Genomic DNA, 14140 nt, shown 5'->3' with positions numbered 1-14140 from the left:
GCTAAAATTACAGGCGTCGTTCCAGGATAATTGATCAAGCATTTTCCATTTAGCATTCTTCGCTGACATACAACCCGTGTAAAGCCGGCGTTCGTGCGAATTTGCTGCCTGCGGCATTCAGCCTCATACTTCCCGTAGTGGCCTTGGGGATTTCACTTGTAAACAAAGATTATGTTCATGCTCGGTGTTTCTTAAACAGCTTCTGTATCTGGGAGGTGTAACAAACATACATGCATATGCATAACGTATGCACAACCTGAATTGTTTACATTCCCAGCATGCGTTCATCCCCTCTGCTTCTGCAGGCACACTGCTGGTTACACTGCTGCACTGTCGTCTCCTGTAGGTCATTGGCATTATGTCATTATTGGCACGAGCGCGTATTGAGTCACCCGCATGCACCACATGCATGCAAAAGACAAAACAAATTTAAAAAACGTGCCTCAGAGCAGTTTCTGTAACAGCATGACGACCCGTGTGACCGAAACACCAGTGACAATATGTAACAATAGCAATAGTGAATGACATAATGTGATATGGAGGCTAATAAGATCAAGCATTTAATTATCTGAGGTATGTAGAGGTGGATAGATCGTTTTTGCAAACTAAAGACTGGACTTTAAAGGGACAGAAAAATTTTTTAAATAAGCATTTATTTCCAGCAATGTTACAGGAAACCATAATTCAACAAAGTAGGATATTTTCTTCAATTTAACTAGTGTAGCACCCAAACCAAATTAAGTTTAAAAGCATTTCATGATGTTAGAAACTTGGTTGGATGTTCCTGGTAACTGGTTTCTCTGCAAGGTTTAATAAAACTTAAAACAGTGCCTCAAATGAGAAAAAGATTCATGAAATAGAAAAAAGAAGTATTCTAATCACTGTTCCAATAACAGTGTGTATAAAGAGAGATTTGAAGTTTTTCCAAGTCACTACATTTAATTCGAACTACTAAGTTTAAGCGTTTACAGTGTATAATTCATCTAAAAATACATATTTTTTTAAAACTTATTATTTTTCTGTTATTCTGTTTGAAACATTTTATTATGCGATGATGTTACTTGTTAAAAGATAATGAGTCTGTTCGGCAAAAACTTTTTCGTCAGAATCTAAAGACACTTCGATGAGGCAGAAGCAGAGAGTGAATTACGGGAGGATCAGTCTCATCTTTGTTTCACCAATTCCAACTGTGCCCTGTGTCTGCAGCCAGATTGCCCGTGTATTCCGACTTGCTTAATAAAAATCTTTGGACAACTCCAGCACAGCTCCAAGAGGCTGCGCTTTTTTGTGATTAAACCCTTTTTAATCTTTTCAATTGCTCTCAGTCTGATTCCTCTGAAATTGGTGAGATTTTGTTGACAGGGTCGTTGTGGTTTACAATCACAATAATTTAGGTCCCTCAAGAAAAAGTTTGGGAGCCACTGGCTCAGACGTTTTGGGACGTAGAGCAATAGAATCACAGTTTCCAGAAACTCCATGTGGGCGAAGGGGAACCAGGGAACACCAGCGATCACTCGAGGCATCATCTACTTTCAGTATGCATTCATAAGGATGTGTGATTTTTGTTTTGTTTTCCTAGAATGAAACTATTTTGTTGTTTCTGCAAGTGTTCTCAGGCCATATAACAAGCACACTTTGGACACCGACCTCCTAATTACTGGAGCTAATTAAAACACCAGTGTGTGTGTGTGTGTGTGTGTGTGTGTGTGTGTGTGTGTGTGTGTGTGTGTGTGTGTGTGTGTGTGTGTGTGTGTGTGTGCGTGTCGGCCGAAACAAATTTGCATCCTCTATTTCCTCAGCCTCCGAGTGTTCTGCTGTACTCTACCTCTCTGTCTGCTCCTCCACTCACCTTCTCTTATTTCTTTTCCCCCTTCTCTCTCTCTCTGTAAGTAAATAGACAGGCGAGTGATGGATCCAGCTGTCCCGTCTTAACTTCCTTCAGCTCAGAGCTGCTACTCCCACTTTGATGACTGTGCACTGAAGGCAGACATCTTGCACATTAACATATGATTGTGCCCATGTATTATTTGTGTGCGGGGGGACTTGGAAGAGAGGGATCGGGGGGGGGGAGAAAATCCCAGTGCAGGCTGTCATCCGAAAGAGAGAGAGAGCAAAAGAGACATTGCACTTGAAAAGTCAGAGTGTCACATCATTCATGCGGAAGGAGTGCAAGGCTAAGAAGTACTCCTGGTTTTTCCCGTGTTGTATGTCGCCCAAGTCGGAAAAGCAGGTCAAGGAGATGGGAGTCTCCATAAAGTTTTAACCTGCAATCTAAATATAGTTAAACAGGAGGCTTCAGTAGGAATAGGACGCCGCTGAGACGCCATCAAGGTTAAGTCATGTTTCATCCTCGCGCCAGTCTTTGACGAGTCAGCGTCAGCTGTCCATCGACAAAAGAGGGGCCATTTCCTCGACTGCGAGCAGGCCATTAGGCCCGCAAGACACAAGCTGCACGCCAGAGCAAAATCACTCCGCTCCTCCATATTGATTTTAAAGTGCAACTCCCAGAACCTTGCAGTCGGCGGCGCTTTCCACTTTCACAATGAGACAGATGAGATTCATCGCCGAAGATGCAGGAGATGAGAAGCGGTGATACGTTCGGCGCTGTCAGTCACTCAACGCGGGCATTAGTCACCGCTCCTGTGCTCCTCTGATCTGTTGTCTGTCATCAGCGCTCTCAGACACATGCATCACAATCACATGACACACACACACACACACACACACACCTGTCTCACTTGACACTCTCAAGCGCTTCACTTTTTTTCCTCCATGAAAAAGAGATGTTCAATTTCCGTCTTGGCTAAGTGGACAGCTCGTGTCCTTCAGAAAGCGTGCGGGGAAACAAGGCCTTGTCGGTGGATGGATTCGCCGCGGCACATCCTGTCAGCTCGGTCGGTGATCACAGAGAAACGGGGGGGGGGGGGGGGGGGGGGGCAATTTATAAGACGGCGAGCAACCGTGTGCTGCGAGACACAACTTGGTGATCAACTTATCTCCATTTTTTTTTTTTTTTCATTCAGGGTTTCTTAGTTTCTCTGAATCTGAGCCGATATATGAAGTCGACTGTCCCAAAAAAAAAAAAAAAAAATTAATAAGAAAGCGCCGTAGATTAGTGTGGGAGGGGAAGAAGATTGAGGCAGTCATCTCGCTAGAATACAGAGGCCATTCTTTGAATATTTGATGCAGACGGATAGCTGTTCACTCCAGTGGAACAAACTGGATTGGAGTCCAGTCGCTCATCTGGAAAAGGCTGTAATTTAAAGCCGTAGCTGCAGAGTGTCCTTAAGATCCTCATTTCCTTCCTGGCAAAACCTCAACCCCGGGATCAGCCCACCTGGGACCCGCCCTCTGCTGAGGTCAAGTGTGCACACATCCATCCACATGCGGCCATTGGAAGGCAGAAATTCAGACACTTGAATTTCACCGGCAGTAATTGTATGTCATCATTTGCCTCTCGTGAAGCACTTGTGGACAGAAAGGGGATAAATAAATGACCAAGGCGCACCGTTTCGGACTCAGCTTGTGAAAAAAAAACTAAAATGTTCATTATTGTGATTAAAACTGAATGGAAAGTGAAAAATACTTGTAATTATATTTTTCATACGATCAATTATTTGTATTCCTGTTTAGGCTGGATGATTATTTTCTTGCACCTGGGAGTGAGAGAAAGGGAGAAAATGTAATAAATGACAAACATCACAGTCGTCACCTCATGAGCCTCAGACGCAACAGTTATTGTGTTGAGAGCCCTCAACTTTACGGTTTCTTAAACTTCGTACTTTCCTAATGGGAAGCTCCCACTCTGCCTTCGACGTATTTTCTCTATTTCCTCCTAAACTCACCGTTGGTAATTCGCATGAAAAGGAAGCGGAGACTCATTAGGAGGCGATTTTCAATTGAGATGAAAAGATCTCCGAAAACAGTTCCAAAACAAATTAATAATCAATGAATTGACAAAACATTTCAGCTCCGCAGTCCAGATGTCAAGAGTCTGCGTTGTTCACTGAGGCTTTCCCATTTTGCTTTGATTCATATTCATGTCAAGTGTAACTGCTGCAAAGTTAAATCAAATGACACCGAATCAGACGGACTGGCAAAGGTACAAACTGTACGAGGAAACGTCAGAATGGAAATCGGCGTTGTACTTCTGCCAGCCACTTCTCAGAAAGAGCCGAATACATTCCAGCCCCAAAAAGTAACAGCTAACGTGATGAACCAAACATAGAAACAAGCCTCCAGAGTGTCATATAGGGTATTTTTACACATTTGTATTTTACATCTTGTGCTGGTGAGTGAGTACACCGATGGGACCGCGCGCTTAAAAGCGCACATGCATAAGGATGAAGAACTACAGTTTTCCCGTTCAGTTAACAATATTTTAAAATGGATTTTACAGAGGAAAATCTTGCTCGACTTTGTATTATGTTGGCCCAAATATTAGACAACCCTGATGATCAAGATAAAATCTTCTCAACTGAGGCAGTCCACCCACAGGAAACACCCACTGCAGTATTTATATCCTTGTACAAAGATGTTGCTTTTATATTCGGTATAATTGTCACTGCGTTTGCAGCACGGCTTCCTCCTGCAGTCGGACGTCACACATGAACCTTCACATTTCACACATGTCGACCGTCTCGCCTGTCTCTCTTTCAGGTGTAAGTGTAACCTCCATGCCTCCCAGTGCCTGCTGATTGATGGGAACCTCCAGTGCCAGTGTGAACACAACACCACGGGCCAGGACTGCCAGCGATGCAAGAAGGGCTTCAAAGCCAAGTCCTGGAAAGCAGGTTCCTACCTGCCAGCGCCCAACGGAACCCCCAACACCTGTACGTATGCCCGCTTCAGTGTGTTCCCACCGCCTCCGCCCACCTCATTAACCTGACGCAGTCGGACTTCAGGCACTGTTCACACTTGTGGTGAGGTTCCCTGGACCAAAGCTTAGAGGGAAGAAAATTTTTTTAAAAGAAGAAGTGTATAGAGGACTAAAAATAAAACACATGCTCGACTGACAATTAGAAAGTTAAGATCAACAAAGTCAGTGGAAACAAAACCAGGGACCCAACCTCGAACTTTGAATTGTCAAAAACATTTCAAACCTTTTATTTGACTCGTGTGTCACTGGCCTTATTTTTCACTTCTAGTTCGTCATATTTTCTCCGTAAGGAATTTCTTAACAATTAGTTTCACACCTCTGATGATAATAAATAGACACTTTTCCTTTAATCTCATTTGAGAGTCAGTCACATGCAATCGTTTTGTCTTTGTCGTTTTGACCAACTTAGCACTTGCGTTGCGACGGGCCAGTTTACACGACAAGGCTTCAAGTGAAAACGGATCGTTTTTTTTGCATTTTCATGTCAGAAAAGGTTTGAAAACGATTTGAAAACAATGTCCTTTGTGGTTAGCAAGTAGTCAGCATGCGATGCCACTAGGGGGTGCTGCTGGTTGTTTTTGTAATGAAACCACACACACATGCAGATAATGCGCCATTATGTAATAACGGTGTAATATGTAATGTAATAAATTTTCAACTCATTGTAATAACACCCGCATTTTGTAATAACTTGTATATCACAACAGTTATTACAAAATGTGGGGTAAATTATTAAATGTACTGAGTGACAATTACAATCTGGTTTCAGTTCTTCAAGAAAATAGAAATGTCTGGTGGAAATACTGGTTGGCTTGTAACTTTAAAAACCTACCAGCCACAATGGCAGCTGATGTAAAAAGTTCAACCTGATTCAGATCCTGCATTCTACCATGTTGGCGAGCAAAAACAAAGAGCGACATAGAATTCTTGTCCAACTGAAACTTAATTGTTTCTCATGATGAAACATAGAACCATGCAGACGGATGAAGGTGAACATTTATTACATATTGCACCAAATTTACATTTTCTTTAAAAAACTGTTTCTAATAACTGTACGAGGAAACGTCAGAATGGAAATGGGCGTTGTACTTCTGCCAGCCACTTCTCAGAAAGAGCCGAATACATTCCAGACCCAAAAAGTAACAGCTAACAGCTATTACAGCTAACTCTAATAAGCAGCAGATTATTGCAAAATGCGGTGTTATTACATAATGAGTTGAGAATGTTTTACATTATTACATATCGCACCGTTATTACATAATTCGGAGCTACACGACATGAACATTAACAATGGCGAGAACACGGACAATCGTTTGTACAGTCGACAAAGTTGGATTGTTATTACAGTGACTGTCAAAATAAAAGTACCAAGTCCCAGGAGAACATGGACTGGGACTGATGACACTTTGGAGGCAACTATTGTTGTTATTGTTCATCTACTGAGCACGTGGAGAAGAATTATTTACTATAGCGGTGATCCACATGCACAGTAGCAGCGTTTCAGAAAACTTTAGTTTACAACAAGAAGGAGTCGAAGAGTTTTCTAAAAGTTGCATTTTCAGCGGCTCCAAGTACAGTTGTCATGTAAACGGACACCTGGAAACGTTGTCCCGTTAATTGGGCCTAATAACTATACGCCGTGAGGACACAGCACTTCTAAAGTGTGGCGCTTGTGAGAGGGGACGTCCCGATCAAATGTACGGGATCGAGGTCAATATGAGCTTCTTTGTTCTTTTTTTAATTGATCAGCTAAACGATCAGCTAAACGGCCACGTAGCAGCACAGGCAATCAGCTACTATATCTGCAGTGTGGACATTCTTTTCATTTAGAAAGCAAAAAAAAAAAGGCAATTTGATATGGAATCTAAAAAGTAAACACGCAGTAGAGGGTTTGCTAACTAAACAGGACCAAACATGACAAGTGTGAACGCTTCCTCAATGCCACCGACTGATTATTAATCCGCACATGGAATATTAATGCTACTATAAAATGCTGTTTTGGTATTTTTAACCAGAAAAGATGGATCAAGACCTGATAATAGTCCAATATTTCCCAAAAACTGAAAAGATGGGACCTTTTTAAATTTTTTTTATTATTATTCAATTTCCGACCATTCGAGCGAGCTCTGGGTGTTGTCGTCACCTCAGTGCCGAGAGCAGATCGGAGCCGCAGCACAACGGGGGAGCACGAGGTGGAGGAAAGCCTCTTGGAGAGTGTAGCCAGCTACCGTCGCAAGCTATGATAAAATAATAATCTAGGGCAGCTCCTCCCTAGTTTCTCCTCCTTTCAAACAAACTCAGGCACACTCACATGCACAGTGAAACACCAGCAGACGCACACACACACCTGTACCTGTGCACACACTGCAGGGAATGGCTCCATTGTCAGAGTTTTTTTATTTTATTTTATTATTATTCTATGTTTGAAACCCATTTATTTCTTATGGCACCGACACACACCTTTAGAGGCCAACACTATCCTTTAAATAAAATAAAAAAAACACACTCTTGAATCCCATTAGTGGAATTTAAAAAATTTAAATGTTTGCAACTTCTTCGCTTGAAATTCTCCACAAAAAATGGCCACAGCTCAGGAAAGACTTTGGTCTGTACAGATTGCATTATGCATGCCAAGCTGGGCTAACTATAAATACAATCTTAAGGGGGGAAATGGAGCTAGAAAAGCAAAAAGTTTTGATTTGAGGGTAGCGGCGGGGTAGTGCTTGCTGAAAACATGCATATATCATGAGGGCCAGTGAATATGAGGGTTTGGAGAGGAGTACCAAGTTAAATTGGGCAGGGTAAGGGAAGCGGTGCAGATCCAGTAATTACTCCAAGAGGTGGTCTATAACGAGCCCTTATTCTGCAGAGCAGCTCTTAAACTCTCTCTGCCACCTGAGTCTGATGAACGAGGCAGAGTCAAGTCTTTAGGCAAATTGAATGTATAAATAACAACAAGTTCTTATCTTCTCTTCCTTTTTTTTTTTTTTTATTCTCTTTCAGGTACAATTGCTGGTTCCCCCTCCGGTTCTAGTAAGTAATAATGCAAAAGCAAAGCAGGAGAGGTGGTGTTCCACTCTCTCCCCCCCCCCCCCCCCTCCCTCACTGTCTCATCCTGTTCCTCTTTTGTTGCATTGTTTTTTGAAATGCAAGTTTTAACCCCTATACCTCTCCATCTGTATGTCTACTAAACTCCCCCTCTCTCCTGTGATGTTCGGCTGGCTCTCTCTCTCTCTCTCTCTCTCGTTCCTCTTTCCCTGTCTCCTCTCTCGGAGCTGCAGCTTGGGCCCGGCGTGCTTCATTATTAATAGGTCTCTCTGTCGCCATGTCCTTTCATCACAGCACATCACACTAACCTGCACAGGAGGAATTCTTCCACAGTTCTGCTTTTATTTTATTTTATTTTTTTTCATTCTTTAGACTAAAGACAGTGCTGTTGATGGATTGAAGGAAGACGGGATGAGAGAGGGCTGTGTGAAGATGGGTGGCGGATAGAACAGCCAAAGGAAGCTGAAAGAGAGACAGAAAAAGAGACAAAAAGAGGGAAAAAAAAAAAAAAAACAGGAGAGGATGCGGGCATATGTAGTGTGTTGTAATGCAGTGTGATTCCGGGTGAGGAGCTCAGGGAGGCAGGAATAAAAGGGAATTTGATTAGGGATTCTCTCTGTGGAGAGGCTCTCAGCCTCCGAGCTGTTAGACAGAAACGATCGGCAAAGTGGCAACATCAACCCTGACAGCACTGGGCTTTTCTCCACATGGCCCAACAGTAAAAGGCTGATGCATGGATAGACTGAGCAATTGGACTGCGCCGCACAAGCCCACTCGTGGAAGGTCTCCTCTGACAATTAGACGTGACTGTGTGCTTATGTGGACAAATAATGAGTATGATTTGTCGAAGGAAATAATGATTGTTTTTAGCTGAAAGTATTGATAAGGAGTTTGCAGGAATAAGACCCGGTCTGTTTGCTAATCGAGATTTCTGCTTGTGTTGCTGGATAGTCACAGACTATGAGACGTTTCCCGCCCCTGAAGCCGAAGGGGAGGCAGAGATCGGAGCTAAAGTAGAGCACGAGGGTGAAGCCGAAGGTGAGCGTGAAGGTGAAGGAGACGGTGGAGCCGAACGCGAGGGTGGGCCCAAGGGCGAAGCAGAGAAAGACACAACCGTCTCTGAATCTGAGCAGCCCCCGGCTATTACCCATGAGCCCCTTGGAGCCCCTGAAGGAGGTGCGGAAAAGTAGCTTAGTCATAGCGAGACGTAGAGTAGAAGTGATACTGCAAAATATTGACATAACATGATCCGTCACATTGATCCTGCACTGGGAAGATTATTCCCTTTTCTTTTGTGAACATCCTGCAGATGTCCCAGAATTTAGAGTCTCTTTTCTTTTCTCGAAACACTTTGGTTTTATAAGATTCTCTTCATTCAATTGTTATTCCTTAACAACTCTTGGACATTTTGGGAATACACGCCGATGACTGGCAACGCTTTAATTAACATTGTTCCATTCAGATTAAACAGGACCATTCTGGCCTCTGTGCAATCAGAAAATATAGCCAATTAATCAGCACCTGGGAATTCTATATAATTAACTGGCTCTGTCTTTGTTGTTCAATGTAAACAAACAATGATTTGTGAAAGTTTTGGAGGGGGGCTATTTTTTGGCCATTCACGTTCAGTCTGAAAACTCACAAGATCCACCAAGAAGAACATTTTAAGCTTTTACTTTGATTAAAAGTTGTTTTGAGGCGATTACTGAGGATTCAGAGGCGTTTTCGCTGTACATTCAGCCAGTCTGTGTCTGAGTCTGTGGCCTCATGTTAAACAAAGGTACATTTCGGAAGAAATTCCATTTGATTTGGAATTTGTTAAAATAACAAAACCAAATTTTCAGTGTTTTGTTTAACCGACTAAATAAAAACACTGCATTCAGATGTAGATCGTAAATAAAAGTGGCCACTCAGCATAAGCATTGTCACTCCTACTAGTGCAAGATTACAACTTTTACATGGGTGACTAGAGCTACACTCGGTAGAGCGCAGACCTTTGCCAACGCCGCGTTTGTTTGCAGAACCGAGTTTGCATCGCTAGCATGTTAGCAGTTGGCTCATAGGCGCTAACTAGCATGTCAGCGAGCAACATCACTGTGTGAAGCACTGAGCAGGGAGCGTCTCCATGGCAACAGGTGCTGATCTCTCCCTTCCGTTTTGTATGGGACATTTTTTCAGAGTTTTTAGGGGATTTATTCAGGAACGTTTAGCCGTTAACGTCACAAAATCTAATCGAGTGGTCCTTGGATGATGACAAATCATCCCTGAAGATTTTCATCCAATTTGGGTCAATGGTTATTGCAAAAAAGTCGGTAAAATACATTAATAAAAACCAATACATAAATACATGCAAACAAAAACAAAACTTGGTCGGCGGCTGGGAACTACTGCAGTCGACCATTGACTTGCCTGTGACAAATCCAAAGTGGGCGCCTGTGGACATGCTTAAAGACGCTGACAAGTAGAATGTTTGTGTGTGTGTACACATCATCCATAATTCATCCCGCAGCTTACTGAAGGCCTTAAGTCTCACATTGACTGTTACCCTGCGCCGCATACCGGCCTCCAGTGTTAACGTTGAATGTGGGTTGCCCCCGTTGTGAGCGCAGACGCATTGAACTATACAGGCATTCAGACTTTCATTTGTTCTGACTGGCTGGCTTCAAGCAACACAGGACGGATGTGTACAGTTTCTGTCAGCTGTTTCAATGTACAGTGAAGTGGTCCTTAAAGCCCAGCTCGCTCGCCTTCATACTAAATTTAAAGCCCCACTGTCTTGGTAGGCGGTGGACCTCTGGTGTTACACCGGAAAAGCACTTAGAACGTGGGAGGAGCCGCGATCTCGGCACCGCTCGGTGCAGAGTCGTCAGACTTTCTTCTTTTCTGTCTTGAGGAAATCCATTAGTCGCATTTTTCTGAAGAGCACAGCACTTTTCTTGTTTGGCTGACATCAGTAAAGGAACTCAAAGTATGCACTGATTAGCCGCGAACGGGGACGGACCGACAGAAGCCTTAACGAACACAGCAGCAGTCCTTTGTGAGCTTTTTAAAAGTCCACTGCAGAGGACACCAACTTCACAGAGCACCTTGTATGCAATTTTTTTTCGCTCACGCTCAGACATATTGTGCCAATATGTGCTATAAACTACCTCCTAAACAAGCTGACTTGTTTTTCTTTCTTTAACTCAGCTTGTTGGAGACAATCTGAATAATTGTTAAAAAAAAAAAGCATCATTCAGGAAAATAGGGACAAATCAGGCATAATTTACACAGGATTTTTAATTTTAATGTATTTAATTAAGTGATCACTGTATGTCACCAACATGTCATGTTTAACGTGTTAATTAGGTGTAAAATTGCTGCAGAGTTATGTGAAAACCCTTTTCCAATTAATTCACGTCCACTGGCGATATTTAATTTGAACAATTTAAGGGGGAAAGAAAATGCAGACTGCTCAGTTACACATCTCAGACTCAAAACTCAATGATCACGCACTTATATCCCTTTTTGTTTTTTTTAAATCCCAAGTTTAGAGGAATGTATTTGGCTTGAACATGACCCTGATGTGAACACACTCTTGTTATAGGTGTGTGTGTGTGTGTACGCGTGTAGATTTATCATGGGCGTATGGTGCAGTTCAGTGGAACCCATAAATCATCGTCATCCCCTCCTCTTCCTCCCGGGGATCCGAGGTCTTAGGTTCCATACTCACAGAGCGGCCGCCACTACTGTTTGTACACGCACACGCTGACACACATCCACGTTCTATCACATCGTGCGGCTGAAGGTCCTGTGACTTTATTAAGTAGATCACATCGCGCCGTTGGTTGTTTGCAATAACGTAACCTGCAATGTCACCGTGAATCTCTGTGGTATTTGAAGATCCATTCAAAACCTGTAGGATTTTTATTTTATTTTTTTTAAAGATCTGAGGAGAAGCAACAGGTGTACATAATCTGTTTATACCCATTTTAAGTTGGTTATATAAATGATGCTCTCACGATAATTTCCAGGAATTTGTAAATACAAATCCGAGCCGACTTACGTATTGTGCGACTTTACAAGTCGGCCGCTGCTAAGTTTTTTTTTTCCCCGCTGTGGCTTTTGCTGACAAAGCAGATCCATCTCTCAAAATATTTGAGCAGGCTTATAGGCTGGACAGCATGTCATAGTAGTTGCACCCTTTGTTGTTGCGTCGCTGCCCCAGTTAAGTGTGAGTGAGCATGCTCAGATGAGGATTAGCAATCTATTGGCAAGAGAGCCTGATCCACGGAGGCTGCGGCCCCATTGGTCGGCGGGACAGATGGGCGTTCAGCGGAGAGGGGGAGGGTAGGTTTTAAATAAATAAATCCTAAAACCCTGTCATACATCTACCTCTGCAGTGTCTCGAGCCAACGTGGCCCTACATGAACCTGCTTTATCTTTCGGCCAAATTCATATCCCGGGAATGTTTAAAAAAAAAAAAAAAAAAAAAAGTATATCAGCAGCATGTGTGTGCGATTTTTCTTTTGCGCACACACACACACACACACACACACACACACACACACACACACACACACACACACACACACACACACACACACACACACACACACACACACACACACACACACACACACACACACACACACACACACACACACACACACACACACACACACACACACACACACACACACACACACACACACACACACACACACACAAATTTTATCAAGCTTGAACTTGGCCTTGCTCTGAGGCAGATTGGCTCATGTCTGGAAAACCGTGTGACGTATTAACAACGTGCACACTCTCACTTTGTCCGACGCTATTAGATGTTCCGGCAAATGTTACCTGGTCCTGAATCACAATGTCTTCATTAGTGTGGCGTTAAATCAACGTCTCCAGTAATAAAGGATGAACATGCTAAGACAGACAGGTGGCATTAAATATTATCGTCATATTTTACTAATGCGAGCGGATAAATTATCTCATTACATGCAAATGCATCGATTCAGACTTTTGTGTTAAAAGACAAATTCATCAGCACACAAACCGAGACTCTGCGGCCCGCTCTGCTCTGTGTGTACAGTAGAGAGTGTGTGTGTGGGTGTGTATCAGCGAGTGTGTCGAGAGACAGTTAGTGCGTCCATCTGTGCAGACAGACAGGCACATATTAGAGGATTATGGAACGAATCAGCTTAAGACTGTTGATGCATTTCATGAGAGAGTGATGGCGCTGTTGCATGGCTGAAAATGACACCATGACCTTCTTTATCCTTTATACACGCCGAGTCCTCTGACTTCTCGTGTGTCAACCCTCGGCACTTTGATATTAGTGAAGGTAGGCACAATCGCACCAGGCTTGATGTAATTCAGACGCCACTGCAGTGTAGTGACACGAGACTAGAAGGCTCCGTGAGTGTGAGGGCTGGAAATTATGTAAACGCCTGCTTGTATTCAGACCCCAAATCCCCTGCTAGCGCAAGATTAAAACCTGCCAGATCGCTCTTCCCCACGGTTTACACTTTCCGTCGCTCTGTTTTCCAACTGTCTAGTTTAATAAAGGATGTACACACCTCTATGGATGCGGGCAACACACTGTCCTTCCAGGACCAGAGTGACTGGAACAAATTTATTTATTTATTTTTTCCTCGCTGAACAGATGTGAAATGAGTTTTACGATGCACTTTCTGCCAAGAGTGTCATAACAACGCCGGTGCATTACGACGCAGCTTTGATGTACTTGATCTTAGTCACATCATACAGTATGTTTAAAGCAACAATTGCCAATCGGGGACCTAAAAGTGGTGATCTGCAGTCAGATGTAATTGCCAATAAATCTTCGTTATCAGGTATTAAAACGCCAAAGTCAACTTTACATCTAATAATGGAGTTCACTGCAGTGTGCAACAGGACAAAAACTTCAATGCCGCATTTCAAAGGTCGAACGTCACGTATTGCATTACAACTGATTCCTCGTATTATCTATTAAATGAGGAATCAAGTGTGAAATCATAGGATATAAAAGGACAACTGTTTCAAAAGGGAAATTCACACAAGCAGTCATTTATTTATTAATGTCGCTCATTGTGTTGCTGCACAATGGTTTATTTATAGATCGCTAATGAATTAATTGCTGTGGTGAAGGTGAGAGAATAGCGTTGCCATTATTTGTCACTAATCATCCGATGACGAAACGGAGTGTGTGTGCGTGTGCGTGTGTGT

General features: G+C 42.9%; 1 protein-coding gene across 3 annotated transcripts in view; it reads left to right on the top strand.

Moving 5' to 3' along the window:
• The window catches only part of ntng2b (netrin g2b), an 81427-nt gene that overhangs the window by 37773 nt on the left and 29514 nt on the right, over window positions 1-14140 (top strand). For all 3 annotated transcript variants that reach the window (XM_080477368.1, XM_080477369.1, XM_080477370.1), the window contains 2 exons: window positions 4660-4832; window positions 7883-7912. In XM_080477368.1, coding sequence (XP_080333494.1) covers window positions 4660-4832; window positions 7883-7912 — 203 coding nt within the window. The remainder of the gene's footprint in view (window positions 1-4659; window positions 4833-7882; window positions 7913-14140) is intronic.

This window comes from Lipophrys pholis (assembly GCF_963383615.2).
Source record: "Lipophrys pholis genome assembly, chromosome: 12".
NCBI lineage: Eukaryota > Metazoa > Chordata > Actinopteri > Blenniiformes > Blenniidae > Lipophrys > Lipophrys pholis.
The sequence above is the reverse complement of the archived record's forward strand: the minus strand, read 5'-3'. Positions and strand labels throughout refer to the sequence as shown.